At 40.3% G+C, this 18,043-nt stretch overlaps 1 protein-coding gene across 1 annotated transcript in view; it reads right to left on the reverse strand.

The window, feature by feature from the left end:
- Window positions 1-17,783, reverse strand: part of LOC124404496 (T-box transcription factor TBX20-like) — a 32,777-nt gene extending 14,994 nt beyond the window's left edge. Inside the window, exons 1-3 of the mRNA XM_046878663.1 lie at window positions 17,436-17,783; window positions 11,982-12,354; window positions 5,656-5,929 (exon numbers count right to left, since the gene is read on the reverse strand). Of these exons, the coding sequence (XP_046734619.1) occupies window positions 5,656-5,929; window positions 11,982-12,354; window positions 17,436-17,556 (768 nt within the window). The 5' untranslated portion in view covers window positions 17,557-17,783. The remainder of the gene's footprint in view (window positions 1-5,655; window positions 5,930-11,981; window positions 12,355-17,435) is intronic.
- Window positions 17,784-18,043: the final 260 nt, after the last annotated feature.

Below are 18,043 nucleotides of genomic sequence, written 5' to 3' on the forward strand. Positions count from 1 at the left end.
AGAGAATAATTATTTGCTTTTTGCACGCGAGAAGTGAACTGGGTACGATGTTTACGAGGAGCTGGTTTCGAATAAAATAAAATTCACAATAAAAACAAACGGAGAAACGGATGCACGCGAGCGCGTAAGCACTTAGAATTCTAACCTCAAGTCATCGCCGTACCAGTCAAAGAACCCACCGTAAAGGTGTACGAAATGTATAAAAAGGACTTGTGCCACTTGGTTTGATAATTACGTAGTTTATTGAGCACGTGATAAGCGCTGACCGGACAGCCCGGCAGGTAGGCTACGTCGTTAGCATACGTCTGTCCGATCGTCTAACCGTGTGCATGCATACGAGTACCTACTACATGCATGACCGTAGAGGGGCGAGGGGCAGGGTGGAATCAGACTTATATTATAGCTAATATGAAATATGGAGGCGGCTGCGTCCTCGCAACTGTTGAAACCCACCTAACGGCTGCAGGTGGCCCGGTGGACACGAGGATATCCTTCGCTCTCTCTCTCTTTTTCTTAACCTCCCTTCCTCCCGCCCTTTTCCTTTTTCCTTTTTCCTCGTCCTCTATCACATTTTACTTCATCTCTGTGTGCAGAGCCTCTCTCTCTATATAAAGGATATATGTATACATACATATGTATGTACATACAAACACAACTGTGGTCAAAGTGTCAGACTGTTGAACAGTCTCATGCGGACACGTTGGATATAGGTTGTAATAAATACGGAGCGTACATTTGAGTTTATAACGCATTGAAGATCAGATAAGGCGTGGAGGCCAGGAAATCGAAAGATATAACTTTGGTAAGAAATGAACGTTAACATTTCTCCTCTTTTTTTCTTTCATTTATACATTTATGTTATATGTTCGGCTACTTTATGTACCTACATTATATCTTCGACACGTGTGACTGTAGCCCGTATAACGTTAAATTGAGATTGAAGTAAAATTACTGCGGTAGTTGATGAACAAATTCCTGTCTCCAAGAAGCTACAGGACAGCTGCTTATCATCGTGTGCATACACACACCTTATTATACATGATTCGTTTACTTTCCACTATTTTGTATCCTGCACGGTGTATAATAGACATAACATGATAATATAGAGAAACTGTTCAACTTGTTCGACTAATTTGATTCTTCGATCAATTTCAGTTTTTTTTTTTTTTTTATTTCACACCCTTGTATCCAATGAAGTGCATTGAGGTTGATATTGAGGTTATGTTGAATTTTGAGATAGGCCGACAACGACTTACTTACTGTGTCATTTAGTTCTATAATAAAATACAATTTTGATAGTGCATGGATTAATTAGTGACCATGAATAGTACTACTGCGCTGAATTCTGCGTTTGCACCAATTATAATCACTATTCACTAATAAATAGTATAAGAATGCAACTGTTTCTTGTCGATCGTGTTTAACTACTTAGTTCCGAAATCCAATTTCATTGTGAGACGAAAAAAATAAACACTTCTCAGTTTAATGACATGAAACATGTGAATTTGGGTGTTCAGTTTCCTCAGAATGTCACACATGCATAAATGTGTGTTGCATCCCTGCGCAATATTGAGCATGATTGGACGTAAACGTATACGGCAATGACTACTGTAACCCCATCGCGTGTCTACTTCAAATTACTTCCGAACATCATTGGGATAACGTCTTAGTAATTCCAAGAGTGCAGGCTGTTATGCATTGTGGATGATGCCTTGAAGAAACTGATGCATTTTTTCCGCTTTTTTGATCACCGTTTACTGAGGATGCAAATTTTTGTATGGATGATGTTTTGTAGACTCGGGGCGGCATAAACTATGCATGTGCATACCTGCAAATTAATGGTTATTCTCTGAACATAGCAATATGAGTACTTGAACTTTCGCGTGCGCTTTATTCCAAGAACAAGGAGGAAAGAAAGGAACCGAGAGACGTGATGAGCAAGTCGCTGTGTTCAGAGCAGACCTATTAATGTGCAGGTCTGCACTTATCGTAGAATATGATCTCAATCAAAAACCCAAAGCAAGACTTTTGTAAACATCTTTCCATTCATGTTTATGACAAGCGACCGAATCAGTCTCCATGATTGCCATGATACTTTGGAACGGAGCAATTGATGTACAAACTATCACCTGTATGTTATTAAATAGTAAGAAACAATAATCACGCAAATTTCTTGAATAACTGACATATGTTTCAGGTGCTCGATCATGACTTGGAAAGTCATGTGAAAGATTTAAGATCACGTTTATCGTGAAATAATTATACCTACGTCAACTGACATTCGTTGGTAGGATACAGTCATGCGCCCCTGTGGAGCCTCCGGGTGAAATTCACCTCCGTGACATTAGCTATACAAAGTCGCTACATGACGCCAGTCGTGTAAAACAACTCCGCGTGCTGGAGGCGCGGCTAATTGTACAGGAGGGCGCAAAAGGTGTTTTTTCTTTCAAATTGAATAGTTCCTTGTTGAGTCCTACCACCGATTTTTAAATGCTCGACAACTATCGTGCAACAGTAAACATCAACATTTCCTTCCACCTATGGTTTGGATGAAAACTGATTCCTGATTCAATTCTAGACCAATCGCATCGATGTACTAATAAAGCAATTACAAAAACCACATTACAAGTCAAAGTATCATTGTTATCATGTTTCTTTCTCATCCATTTACATAACCTGAACAACATAACGTTTTTCTAGTGTACTTGCATTCACTGTTTCAGGATATTTAAATTATGAATTTTGTTTCGAAAAAGATTGCTATAGATCGTGGAAGGAAGAAAAGTTTAGGAAATTGATTTAAAAAATACGAGGGACGCAGGGTTCAGCTCTAGAGTAGTATGCCATAACCTTAAAGCGAATGAAAATCAGCTACGAGTATATAATTATATTGTTTCCGCCAATGTTCCAGTTTTTTCTTAACGATTACACAGTATTAGCGATAGTAAATCTTGTCATAATTTCTCGGAATTTGAAGAGATTTCATCATTACAGACAGAGAAAAAAGTGTAAAATACGATTTGCTGAATACATCGGTCGAACAGGAAAAATCGACAATTACGTATCACCTGGTAATCAGAGAGTAAAATTTTCACCTGGAAGCACCCTGTACACATACTATACTAACAACATTTGCCCAGCATACGTAAGAGGTTCGCCGTAGTTAAAAGTGATCCCAGGGATGTCCACGTTGGTTGAAAATGACAGAAGAAAAGAGGTGAAAAATATCCAGAGAAGAGTGATAAGACAATAACGTTAGTTGGATCGAAAATGCATATCAGACGGCGAATGTTCGGAGCGCCGCTTTTGGACCACCCTGTAGACCGAGCAGTCACAGGCGGGGGTCTTATAATATCGCGTCATACGAAACGATGAAATAGTGCCCGTAGCCAAGGAATGTTCCCTACCACTTGAGTCCTGAGTTCCGAGTCGTCGAGTTGACTGGCGTCCGGACGACGATGGTTCGTGTGCAGCGTTGGTGGAAGACAGACGTAAGCTGTAGAAGGAGCGAGAAAGACGAAGTGAGAGGCCTATTCCACTTGCACACTCGCAGACAGCCTGCAGCAAAACGCCACGAAGGAGGTGGGTGTGGGTGAGCTATTCTCGTTGAAGAAGGAAGGACGGTGTTCGTGTGCTTGTGCATACGACGTCAATGGAAGGGAAGAGGGCTAGACTACCCAGCGGGTAAAGAGCGCGGGCGTAGGCTACTGCCCGTAATCATCATGACAAAAGGTCCGGGCAAACATTCGAACAATTTATTAGCCTATACGAAGTCATCGTTACCCCTGACCGTTGTCAAGTGTGTGTGTAACAGCTACGAGGAAAGGGAGTCTCGTCTCAACCTCCACTCACGGAGCGAATGTATCCAACGCTTCCTAAACCTCGTCGCGGTCTTAAATACCGTTTGGATAACTACACCATGTCAAGTAGCTGCTTTACGCGCAGAGACTTTATCCGCGACGCCTCACTAAAGACGAGATGAGATAACACCTGAGAAGGCTTGACATCTTACAGGCAGTAATGCGACTTGAGGTAAAACTGCGGTAGCTGAAGTCTAAGTAGCTTTATCAATTCAATGGTACTATTACTTTGAACACAGTATTTGTGTCTTTCAAGTGCTACATGGTAAGTGGATCAAACTTTATCTTTAAATGGTGTACCGAGCAGAAACCACGGCAAGTGGTTCATACAGTCTCTGTGAATATCCGAATTGAATGTCAAAAGATGACTTTTCATACACCCTCTCAGGGCTGGAAATTTTTAAGTTGATAACCAACTACTGCAATGTGAATTCACCCCAATCGACATGACGATACATTCTTCGGAGCTTGTATCATAAATCCAACCTCACACTATTCCCCAAAACACATCACACACAAAACAGACCTCAAGTATAGAGTCAAGATGTCTCTAACACATGCAAAGATAAAATAATATTTCATTTCGCCTGATTCTCAGCGATGGTTTGAACTAATTGTAAGTATGATTTAATCTAGTATTTTGAAACGAACCCTTTCTCGATCAATTCCATTTACTTCCACGTGGAGCAGTATTGGAAGTCACGCGTCAAAAGGGAGATAAAATTTCGTTGAGTTTCTTCGAGCGCCATTTCGCATGATACGGAAAAGCCTGTCTGTATATTATGGTGAAATCTGTATTAACGACCTCCGGCTACGTCTGTGGCTCGAACACAAAGTGTCTGGCGTAAGGTACGAGCTTCTGTAATTGAACGGAGTGGCAGAAAGACTTGTACGCGACGGATATACTGGCAGCCTGGTTTCCTAATAGAATCAAGTGGCGAAATAGGTGTGCACGCACACATCGCGTTTCTGTGGTCCCTGTATTTGCGTACATTGTGACGTGGATATATATTCCTACATTTCACCAGCTCGCCTGCGGATCGATCGGACGAAGTGGCGGGCAGCTAATATAGTGCCAGGTAAAGAGTTTATTCATGACTGAACAAAGTTGATATGCTGAAGCGTGACTTATAAAAGAAACAGCACCTCGCTTCTCGACGATATCTCGTTCGTAATTTGGGAAAGTAGCACGGATTACAGATCGACAACTATCTGTATACATGATACCATGTGTCATGCATAATTATCTTGAATCGAGTCAGTTGTAATTCGCACTGGCGCTAAATGCAGTTACAAAATGTACGATTTAGGAAACGAAAAGTCTGGTCATATGAAAGGCGAATAAAAAAATACTGCGAAGAGCAGACATGCGTTAAAGGTTTGTTCATTGCGGCAAAAACCTCAGAAATGGCGTGACCAATTCTGCAAAAAATTTAGTGAATTTTAAGTTCGGAAGAACCGTATCGATTGAGACGTTCTCGAAAGATGCTGGTCAAAAAGTTCATCCAACATTTCCTTAAAATGCCTAAAAACATGGAGGTCTAGCAAAAACCGGACTTTTCAATTTCGTAGTGATGAAAACACATCGCATCTCCTCTTCTTTGATGACTAATAGTGTAAAATAAAAGACGATTAAAAAATATGGTATTAAATTTTGCAGCGCACTGTAACTCCATTCATCGTCAGAGAAAATTGTTCTCCGGTTATTCTGATACGCCTATAGTAAGACGTTTCAGTGCTAGCGGATGCTGATGTAAAGTGAAAGAAGTAACGCGAAGCGTGAATGATTGCTTACCTGGCCCTGCTCATCATTCTCGTTGTTGGTCAACTTCACCTTCTCGAAGGAGACGACCTGCTTGCGCAGCTGCTCTCCGGTGAAGGGCGAGTCGGGGTGAAGGTAGAGGCGGGCCGGTGCCGGCGGATCTGCCTTCCCGGCGACTAGCCACGAGCTCCTGTGGTAGGCGTATCGGTACCTCTTGTTGTCCACGGGCACAATGTCCATCAGCACTGCGTACCGGCCCTCCGATCTCAGGCCATTGAACGACACTCGACAGGTCGGGAACATCCGTCTGTCGGATCGATACAATCGATAGTGTGAATTACTGATCAGCGTAGAGAGGAACACAGGATACAGGCATGAAATAAGAGCAATAAAATTTAAGCTAGTAGCTGCCTGAAGTTGAACAGGTTTAATTAAGCATCGGCTAAAAGTTCTCCATCTTGAACTTTGAACATACCTATGCCGATTTAAGCTTTTCTTCTAACGACACTGCATGTCATTGAAATTACGCTCTCACCGGTAAGTCTGTAATTTATACCATAATTAGGTACCAGGGTTATATTACCGAGACCAAGACCAGAAGTAAATACTCGTTTATCATTTGATTTCAATGTAATCCTACACTAGTCAACGCGTCGGAAAAAGATGAATACTGAATTCCTAACATGGAAATGCAAACGATGTATGTAATTTCGGTGTGTAAATGTGCCTCAAGTTTCACCTCGGACTTTGACTATTCAATATGTAATCGTTAGGTATTCAGTGATGTAATGCATTGGACGTCACTCATACCTGCAAAGATCATCTGTTGAGAAATGAAAATAATTCCATTTAGAGGAGAACTTCCATACACCAACTAAAGTCAACTTTGAATCTTCTCGCGGATATTTATATGCGCATCTTCGAATACCATGAACATGGTCGGAAAAACGAGGCGAGCAATTGTTTAATCGAAAAATAACAACATCAGACGCTGAAAATGCGTACACGTTGAATTTTGCGGTTAAAGTTCGCTGGCTGTGGCGTTATGAAAATTCTTTTACTGCATAAACAACGCTGTGATGATCATTTTGCGAAGATGAAAAGTAACTGAAAATTACAGGTAGAAGAAAAGAGAATTCTGTCAGCACGAAACTTATTCGGTGGATAACGATATTATGTTGAATTTCAGAAGTACTTGGTATTTGAATTCGATGAAACTAAAATACTGTACTTATTTCGAAAAAAAAACTGCAGTCATAAAAAGTTTGTAAGTTTTCGACACTTTTCATCGATATCATGCATTTTTCAATTCTTCGACCCATGAAAGAATCAATGTTATTCTGTCGTTATTACATTTTAAAAGCCCTGTCTTCGAATATTTTTTCGTAAAAGTCGACTCGAAGAAAATGTCTAGTTGTAATCGTATGAACAAATGATCTTTAGCGTACTAAAAAAAAGTTTGCAAACTTTCCCTGCAGTTTTCAACGTCCAAATTACACCTACACGTTGACGAAAAGTCTCGATTCAACTATTTCAGATATTCAGCATTTGAACTGTAACCAAAAAAAGGACCAAATCACAGCTTGAGAAGATGCCATTTCTCTGTAGCGAGTATAAAAATGTACAGTCTCGAGGAAAGAGCGTATTGTGTCAAGGGTCGTGCAATTCCTCAAAATCGCACGATGCCGAAGTCGATGCAAATTGCTCACAGATCCCGCAGTATCGAGATTTGAACAACCTCAGTGTCGATCACGACGCTTGTCAAATGAACATGGCACGTTTCAGCCTAGGTTTCGATGTCCGAACTAATCAAGCCCTGATTCCATCGGTTCCCGTCAATCAAGGAGCCTGCCTAAGAACGGATATAAGAAGCTCTGAAAGGACGACGAACTGCGCCAAATATGCTCAAGCGTTATTTTGCTTCATCACTCTGAACGTCCTAGCCAGCGTATTTTTAGGCGACAAACCCATAATGCCTCTGTTCTTCGCCAGCCAATTTTGTGGCGCTGTGACAATCATCTACTGGAGAATAACTGGCACTCTGCCTCTTTAAGAAAAATCGTTTAATGCCAATGCATACTATGTTGATCTAAGGAATTGCACATCTTAACGATTGTTTGAACTATGAATTTTTCACGGTTAGAAATAAAGTCAGCGTTATAGGTCGGAGAAGTTTACAAACTGTTGTATACAAATCGAAGCTTAGAACAGTTTGGCACGGAACGTAAATCGCGGTTACGAAACGGAACTTTGGTCTTTGTACAAGTTTAATCTACTCCACGTTCAGCTCCATTGAGTCGCAATTCACTTGAATAAACATTCACCGCTAATTGTAAGTTGCTGATAACGACCACCCGGTCCAATATGAATACAACCAAAGCCTCATCGACTATGAACAACTTCTACGAAGCCTCAGAATATTTGCATAACCGGTTTTTCGTAAAATTCAAAAGCCCATAATTTATCTTCAAATTGCCTTACGGGATGTACCGATGAAATTACGGTATGGTATGGTATGGAAAAAGCAAGCAGGACATATTTCGGAAACAATATTTGATGTTGGAGCTTCTGTGCTTTCGCTATAACGTTTCTAGCTTCCAACGCACTGAGCAATCTTAACTAAACTTACAATTATTATAGCTTCACTTGAATGTTTTTAAAACTGGAGTGAAAGTCTGCCCGAAACAGTAATCCCGTAATTTTGTTTTGATAAGTTCTCCTCATTTTTGAAACGAGAACCAAACTAGACAGGTTCTACCAAATTCCGTTACTTTCTCAAGTAATCCGATCAAGCTCAGCCGATTTCGCCTATCAACTAATACGCCAAATTTCACCTGAATAGTTGCATCCGTTTTTGATTTATTGTAGATAAAAAACATTTTCGTTTTTGGATATAGCTCAAGAATGTCTCTATCACTTTTGTTCGAAATTCAACCAGTAACGGTTCAAAGAACACCGCTTGGGTTGAGATTAGAGTCATCAATGTCCGTTTGTTGAAAATCGATAACATCTAGAAATCCATCTAAAAATGGTTGAAAGTAATTCTCCAAACCTGAAAACATATGGATCTAGTGAAGACTCAATTTTTCATTTCGTGGACATTATAATATGATTCCCTCTCCTCCGAAAATAGAAGAGTGAAAAATTAAGAAGATGAAAAAGTACCCAATACATTCTGGTCGACTGTCCCCAATTCCATTTGGGTAAGTTCTACCAGATGATGCGTGCGATATGCTTCGACCCCTGTCGAAATCATCACCTGGGAGTATTCTTACCTGGAATCTTTGTTCAGTGACTCTTTGAGTCTGATAGAGATATTGTCTCTCGCACCTTTGACACCCTTGGTTCGTGGTGGCTCAAGATTTTTATCCGACTCTAATCTTTTCAACCGGAATATATTATTGTCCTCGTGTTCACGATGCCTTGTGCCAAGCAACCATGAAGAATACAGAAAGGAGACTTACAACATGCATTGTTCAATCTTGTTGATACACATTGATTATTGGATCCCGTATGTTAAGGACAATTGAATTGTTCCATCTAGTTGATTTCGCCAAGGGTACAAAATGATTCTCGAAACAAATAGACCAGATGAGGAGGATTTAGACGGAATTAATTGCCTCCACGATAGTAGGCGAGAGTGAACTACGTGAATCTGTATAAAAAATCTGGACCATGAAATCCGAACGATCTGGACAAAACACCGTAGTCGAAGCGAGCCTGCAGAAGTCGGTCAATTAAACCGAAACAAACGGCCCTCTTTGCTTCTAACGAGCCTATAATCGCGACCCCCTCCCTGCCCCTACCTCCTTCCTCCTTCCACCCTCGCAAAGCAATCCTCGAGCAAAACCACCCGGAGCGACCCGGGCGGCCCGGGAGCTCGTCAGCAACTCGGGCCTAGAGGGTCGAACAAATGGATTACGGAAGCAGTGGATATTATAGCGATCTAAGTTACTCAACTGTTTGCCGAGTTAACGACTCTACCGCGCTGCCAGGTGGTGTCACTATTGTAATTATGTCTGCGGGTATCGCGTCCATACCCACACCACGTTACCACCATCAGCTTGGCTCTCTTGGCGCGTCACGTGTATCTGGACTCCGACATACAGCATATTGTGTGCAGACTGCTGCACGGCAAGCCTGCATGTCGCACAACCCTAACACAAAGGTAGACGCGCAGAGCATAGCACCTACAGAGCCTACCTTCCTACCTTCCTACCTTTGGGACGCCGAGTGGGTGAGACGCCACTGATGAACAGTTCGCGTGACAGCCCATAGACACATCCTGCCTGGCTTATACACTCCTCACGGCACACACGAACTGACCTCGCAGTCAGTCGACAGCCAAGCCACGTGGCGGCGCCACCGTCGAGTCTCAGACTCTCGGTTACTCGGCCTCTCTATTAAGCTGTTATTCTTCATGCCGTTTGCAGATCCGCTGATCAATGAACAGAGTATCGATTTCGCATTTTAGCCGTTTGGTATTTTTACACTTCCACCGTCGTCGTGCAGGTAAAGAAAATTAGTCCATGACCAAAATCGAGATCCCGAAACCTGGTGAAGGTGTGAAAATACTGAAGGATGAAAATACAAAATCGTTGCCTAGAAACTTGACAATTCCTTATTTCATCCCGCGATCAATGCTCGCGTGAGCTAGGAAACAAGCCAGAACTTTTGGCTGACTGTGAAAGCTTTCGAAATTACTCGCGGAGGAGCCATTATCCGTTGAGTTTTCATCGCGTTGGAAAAGTGTGATATAATGTATGTATAATGAACGGTTGAGTAAAAACAGGCAGTTTTAGGTGGTTCAGCGATTTCTACCGGAGGACCACGATCCGGTGTTTTGTGGGCTTATCGCTCTGAAGCTATATAATCTATGAAGACAACTTTACTCGAAGCTAGATGGGTTTATACCATACATTTACCTGCATACGTATGTATACAACGAACTCTGGCAGGTGATCCTTCGGCGCTATATGATTACGATGCGCATCGCAGCAGTGCGGCCAGTCAGATAATTATACGAAAATTGCATCTCGCTTACCGAAATCTAAAACGCTTTGATTACTCGATCGCAAAAACTGATGGAAGAAATCTGTAACTGCATTTTTTTCATCAATTTTCTCCTTTAGTGTTTTTTTATTTTAACAATTATTATGACATCTGCTGTCCAGCGATTAGAGTGTTTTTATTTCTTTTAAGTTTTTGCTTCTTCAGAAGTCAGCAGATGCTGTTACATTTCTAAGCATATCTTAACATCAGGTTTTTGCTATTACTGATATGAAATAAAAAATACTTTATCGATGTATTACATGCAGCTGTAGATCAAAAGTATATAACATACTAACTTTTTGATTATATTTATATAATGTTACGAATGCATACGCTTAATCAAAAAATAACTGATACTATATAAAGAAATAAAAACATCGTTTCGAATAAGTTGTTTTTTTCAGTCCTATACCTAATAATCATTTTTTTTTTTAACACAAAACTTTAGCAACCGTTGCAGTCTTTTTTTTTTCAATTCTATACAATTTTGACTTCGTCTCGGTTCTAAAATCATTTAAATACATACGCCAATAGGTGTATGTAACTGCCGTTGCAGGAAAACTTCACGACGAAGTTGAATTAGCGCGATGCGAAGCGTGGGAAAGGATCAACGAGAAGCTGACTGAGAAAGAGCAGTGAAGGTGAACAGGGACGATGGTGAGGGACCGCCTGTCGCGATGTACAATTCCACCTGATTGGTCTGAATTTTGAACTGTCGCCGAGACGGACGCGTTTGTTAAACTGGTCTTGTACCGCTTAAAAAGTTTTTAGGTTAATGCTGAGTTAGGTAGCTGAATACTGGTAACCTTTTCCGATATCATAGCCATTCTAGGTAACCTAAATACGAACAATAAAACACTTCGATACAGAAAAAGATCTCAAAACTTAAGAAAAATTTTTTCATTCAATTCTTACAGATTTTTGTATTTCGTAATGGAGAATACCGAACATATTGTTGATTGAACACTATATTCGTTATGGTCTATATATACCGATACAACTCAAAACAGCAGCTATTAGTGTAAGAAGTAAAATCGATAATCCTTGACCCTGCAATATCCGCAGAAAAAATATTCCATCTATAGAATAAACTAAAAGTGTCTAGTGAAAATAAATGGCACGATCAAAACCCATCAAGATAAAATTTATTTTTATTGTAGTGAACTGCATATAATTGGAATCGGCCTGCAAAATCGACGTCAGAAAAGCATCCAATTTCTCGATTGTGGGTGAGATCAGGATTTGTCTCATCATGGAATGTTGAAGTTGAAATGGTGCTTATGTGACGAATTCTGAGTCAAACTTACCGGCCTGTTTTGGTGATGATCATTTCGGTACCAAGGTCGTTGAACTTGTCCCAAAGCTCCTTGGTCTCCAAGTGACACTCGACGTCTCGCAATTCGTCAGAATTGCAGCTCGTCCGTCGGCGATGCCTCCGTTCAACGTCACCGTCAAGCTTGGTTGAGACTTGTTCTTCGAGTAGGCTCGGTGAAGTGTCTTCGACGCTGCTGCACTCCTCGACGTCGACGTCGACCTCCTGTTCCTCGTCGTTGGTCGATCTCTCCGCGTCTTCGCTCTCACCTTCACCGACCCCGTCTTCACCCTCGTCATCGTCGTCCAGGACTTCTTCAGCCACGGCCGTCGCAGCGGCAACCAGATCCGCTGGCGTCGTTTGAACGCCTAGTAAACAGAAAAAAAATCAACATCAGGAATTTTTAAAGCACTTCACGTCATGCTTGAGAAAACACGATACTTACATATTCAATAAATAAATGGAACTCTTGAAAATTTTTCATTTTACACTTTTTTTTGTATACCCTGAGTGACGAAGTGTCTTTAATGATTGCGAAATTCCGGTTGCACGGTAACTTCGAAAAGTTCGAAAAGTTGATGAAAAGTACAAGACGTCCAAGCTGTCATAATTTCAAAACTATTGAAAACCGACTTTAAGTTCCAAGATAATTTCCCGCGATCATAAACCCTATGATTTACCAAAATAGGAAGAGATTCTATTATTAGAAGGTACAAAAAGTATAAAAACGATTTTCTTAATTGGTCGGTGAATCTCAAAGGTCCAACATACCACAAGCTTTTAATAAATGGGAGTTCAAGAAGACAGAACTACAGAAATTTGGTGTTCTCACTAAGCATCGCATAAAACATCTGCAGATCAATCTCAACAAACACTAATTGACACAGCTGTGAGATATCTTGGCAATAAAAATTGCGAAAAAGACCGTATCCGTACACGTTGAATCGATCGTAACGACATTTTCTTAAATGAATATTTGATTTCAAAATTAGTTGAACACAATTTGAATTATCATAAAGATTTACATAAGTTACACGATCCTTTTCGATCCTTGTGCGTCTCGATTTTGCGAAAGAACAAAAAGAAAATTAGAGAATATCTTGAAATTTTTGTAACTAAGACTGTCCAAGCCTGCCCCGAATTCGTTAACGTGTTTCCGCTACAAACCGAAATGCTATAACTCTGCTTTTATCGTTATTATTAGCTATTTCTGCTGCTGATGCTACTAAAGAATTTCTGGAAACAAATAAGAAAGATATGAATTGCGTTGAAGCATGAGGCAACGCTCGAGTTGCCACGAGTGCGAAAGCACCGCTTGAAGAGAACCTCGACAATATACTAGATATAGGTATACATGTCATTTACATAGACACGTGCGCATGGGTATATGTATACCCATACTGAGAGGAATGTTACATCTTGACATACTGTATAAGTGTATAATTTTACACGGATAACCCGCGTTAATCACTGCTCGAATGCGTTGCAGAGAAGAAATTACCGTAATTCGTGAAAGTCGCGGCATGCATGAGATGCACATCAGCGGTAAGCAGATCATCGGATGAAACCACGCAATTCGCTTAAACCAGGCACTAATTATCCTTGTGACAAATATAATTAATATCTCGACGAAACAGCGCCGTGACACGCCTTGGAAATGTTGGTTCGAGAAATTGCATCGGACGTAAACTGTAAAAAATGGTTGTATTAAAATTAAACAAACTTGGCGGCGTTGACTACTCAGCATAAACTCAAAATTCAATACTGATACAAAATTATCAATAGTTTATAGAAGCTGTCCACGCCACACTTTTCTTGCGGTGTACAGTCTGGGAAAAAAATTATGGAGACTAACTGAATGGCTAATCTAAAGTTCAGAAGATGGAACTACAGTCAATGAAGTTGAATTTATCCAAAACGACGTATCTTTGATATACGTAAAAAACATGTGAATTCACCAATTTCGATAAAAAAAAAGACTCATCATGAATAATTTGTGGGAAATTTTATCAGCCAATTCTCTACAAATTTTCTGCAGAGATAAATTTAGTTTCTTAGGTTTTTGTTTCATCGCCAAAACGTTGCATACAAAATTATTTTATAGATCATAATTCGCGAACTTATATGTGCTTTGCCATAGAATAAATGAACGTTTGAATCAACATTCATTTCAGATGAACTATAAAATGTGAATTATCAAACAAAATGAGACCCGATCCATCGCAATTCGCTAAAGCAGAGAATTTTATAACCGTTATTCAATGATAGATAACTATAAACGTTATTTATACTTGAATTTGCGATTTGGAATGTTGTATCACTTTGATAGGAATGATTCTTTGAATGAAATTCGACCCAATCGACTCGAGCTTCATGTTTCAAACCCGAACTTTACTATATCCTTGTTCGATTAGTTCTCTTGTATGACAGTTAATTTGATATTTTTTCAGTTTCTACAGTTTCTGTTCGGAACACGTATAATATTAGATTCGAATTGCACTTAACTTGAGGCGATGGTCGCTTTAATTGGACATTGCATGGGATAGTTAATTACGGAGACCGCATGTTGCGCAGAAAAACGCTTTCCTTTCCTCAGCTGCTTCTGGCGCAACACCCGTTAGGTACTTCCTATTTCTTTCCCTTCCGTCTAAGGACTCTGACAAGGATTTTCGTGACACTTAAAATACACTTGAAATGTGGATAATGAACAGATATGATCATCAATGCAGGCAAAGGAATACTGTATCTGAATTTTCGCGATACATTTTGAGTTGTGCATATAAATTGTTATGGGACTAAATTTTTCATCGTACCTACTTTACTCAAGATTTTACCAATCACACTAATTTGAATTGCGAACATGAGGATTGCGTGCAAAGTAAATGAATTCACAATCGCGTTGGCATGTGTATAATAATAAAACTTGGCACACCACAAGTAAACGTGGATAAATAATAAATGCCATGATTAAATGTGGAGTTGGATATTCCGGGTAACGTTCACTCAACATTCTAATTGGGTTTGCTAGATAAAATTTCTCCGTACACTGGCAAGTCTATTGAAATAAGATGACATGACGAAAATACATTTTTCCACACGTTTAATTCATTGATAAAAATAGTGAAAAGTAACTATAGAATTCAGTCACGAGAGCTGAAACGTGTTTTGAATGCGTGCCATACTCGTGACATCATTATCCGATATTTCAGCACGACAAGGTATCAAAATCCGAGTTTCCTAGGTTAGAATAGTAATGCGAGATTAAGTTAAGTACATTATTTATAATACTGAATAGTGTTGTCACAAAAATGGCGGGCAGACGAGAGAAGTTCCAACGCTTTTGAGTTTTAAATTATCAGTATATTTTAAGAACGCATACACGGAGAAAAATATACCTACACGTACGGTGTAACAAGCGTTGGATTTACCGTCGCATTACGATGATGAGTCTTATAACGTGTAGTGATATAAAATCGTAATAATCGTCATACTGCGACGGTAAATGCAACTGTTACTTTACCATATGTGAAATTTTATTGTACTCATTTCTCCGTGTTATATTTTAATGTTATATAGATTTTCAATTGTTATTTGTGAGCTGTTGAATCGCTTGAAAGTATAAACAGATTTTGCGTCAACATATTATACCTAATTTTAATCCCCCGTTCGCGAAACAAAATTTTAAAACTCATTTGGACGTCAAGAAAATTTCGAGATTTTTTTGCGCTGGAGTAAAACCTTCTTATAGGTGTAAAAAAATCGTGAGAAAAAATGGCTCATTTAAATTTCAAAACTGCAGCACATAAGTCCTTCCCCGATGTTACGAGGTTCTGATCAGATCTAAAATTAGAACTCATTTGACTCTAGTGAGAATCGTTTGAAATATTCTTGGTTCAGACTTCAATTAACCCTTGAGGTTATCTTTTCTCAAATTCTACAGATTTGAGGTTCAATTTCGATCAACAGTTACTATAAGAACGTCAAGGGTCTATTTAGTGAAACTTATTGTCAGCTGAGAAGAATATAGAAGATGTAAATGAGACCCAAATTCGAAGCGGCATATCTAAACTGCAAAGAAATAAAGGATTAAAAGGTTCAAACGAGATATAAAGTTTCGACTCGGGATCCATCGCCAATTTTCTCGCTAGTGAAAAACGCGAGAGCTTTTGCATGATAATCAAAGAATCCTGAGTCAAGTATTATACATTAGAACGCTTCAGAGTAAACAACAGCTTTAAGTAAAATAAAATATTCTTCAAATATAATAAAATATTCTTCAAATATAATAAAATATAGACGCGTTTTCGAAAAAATCGAGTGATACCTACTACATAACGTTTTAACTGAAGTAGTAATACGCGACATCTGTCTTCTTGTATGTATAATTATTTGCACTGAATATTTAATTTTGTTCATTCAATATTTGCTTTATTACTCGTAACCCTATTTTAGGAAGGACATATGCATATGCAGCCGACGCCATTTACAACGCCAGGTGCTGCAGAAGAAACACATCGACAAAGATCCTGCAGTAACGGATAAATCCAACTCCCATATAATTGCGAGGAAGTTTGGATCAATTGATCTAACACGTCGTGAAGCAAATTTAGCGCTAATTCGTCATCAATGGTGAGAGCGAATTTCAAAGCATCGTTTAAATCCCGATATAATATGATGCACGTTTTTTATTCATTGGAGAAAAATGCGTTCATCGAGACTAAATAAGATCTAATCTTATTACACCTAACACTAAAATATGCCTCGTTAATATCCAAAGAACAACTTGCGAAACTTGAAAAGTACGCGCCTATTGGCCACGATTGACTCTGTTAATTTGATTCGAAACTAATTACGGTGTCCAATATGTAAAGCCATTCAACTGGAGAACCATTCAATTTGTATCATCGAAACTACGACCCAAAGACAGCAAACTTGCCGTAAGAAGAAGACTGGATTCAGATCAGGTTATAATAATATTCATTGAGTCAAATGACTCTAATTTCCGAAAAGATTAATTCTCCAAGATTGCTCCAAATACTCTAAGGCAATTCCTATAAAATTTGCAGTTCGTAGACTTCAAAGAATTAAACAGCTATCATCGACAAACATCATTTTATCTCCTTGGTACCAATTTGGGCAAATTCTGCGTCATTTCGAGTACAGAAAACCGAAAATAAGGCAAAAGAATTTGGGAGGTGTTGAATTTTCCGAGCTCGTTATACCGTCTTGTTGGTCGAGCATTAGTGAACCGTGAAAGTGAAACCTGCACCCCGCGGTGAGCGAGTGAAAATAGAGGATAGAACGGACCTCTGGGATACGGTAAAGGAACCCGAAGATCTGCACGCCAAGAAGTATTGCAGGGTGTACTAGATGGCTATCGCGTTTTTGGAAGGCCCGGAAATCTTACGGGTGGTCTAAGCGCGTTAGGGTAAGGCCGAATTTGTCATACCATTGGTGGTACCGTTGGCGAGACCCTGCAGGTGGTAATGTCCAAACGAAGGACCTCTGGGCGCCATGATGGCCGCTATGCTGAAGTCCGTCGCCTTGCCCCTCTCCCCCTTGGCGGGCATTCTTGCGGCGCACAACACTAGGGTATCCGGCACTCCCTCACTTAGCGCGCTTTGTCCGTGCAGCGCTTAGCACCGTTCAAGAAAACGTTGATATAGCGATAATCCCACACATGAATTCGCCGGTTCGAATCCGGAATCGCCACACGCGCACCGCTCGGTTACGAGATGAGACGCGTTCGTTCAGCTGCGTTTTCGCGGCACACAACGCGTCTGCGCCAGCCGACTTCCCGATCCTCACTGACCTCCGCTCCTCCTCCCCAGCCTTCTCCCCTCCACCGAGAGCACAAGCGATAAGCCGGTGCGCGCGCAACTTCGCGCTCGCCCCGCCCACCGCGCCGATGACCAATCAGAGCGCGGTGGGCGGGGCGTCACGTGATTGTGACGGGATAGGAGGCGTGGCCTTCGGCGCTTAAGGGAAAGAATCGCCGCTTTTCACTCCGGAACACTCAGCGCTCGAACAGATCGATTGGGATAGTAACATGTTTGT

This window comes from Diprion similis, chromosome 3 (assembly GCF_021155765.1).
Source record: "Diprion similis isolate iyDipSimi1 chromosome 3, iyDipSimi1.1, whole genome shotgun sequence".
Taxonomy (NCBI): domain Eukaryota; kingdom Metazoa; phylum Arthropoda; class Insecta; order Hymenoptera; family Diprionidae; genus Diprion; species Diprion similis.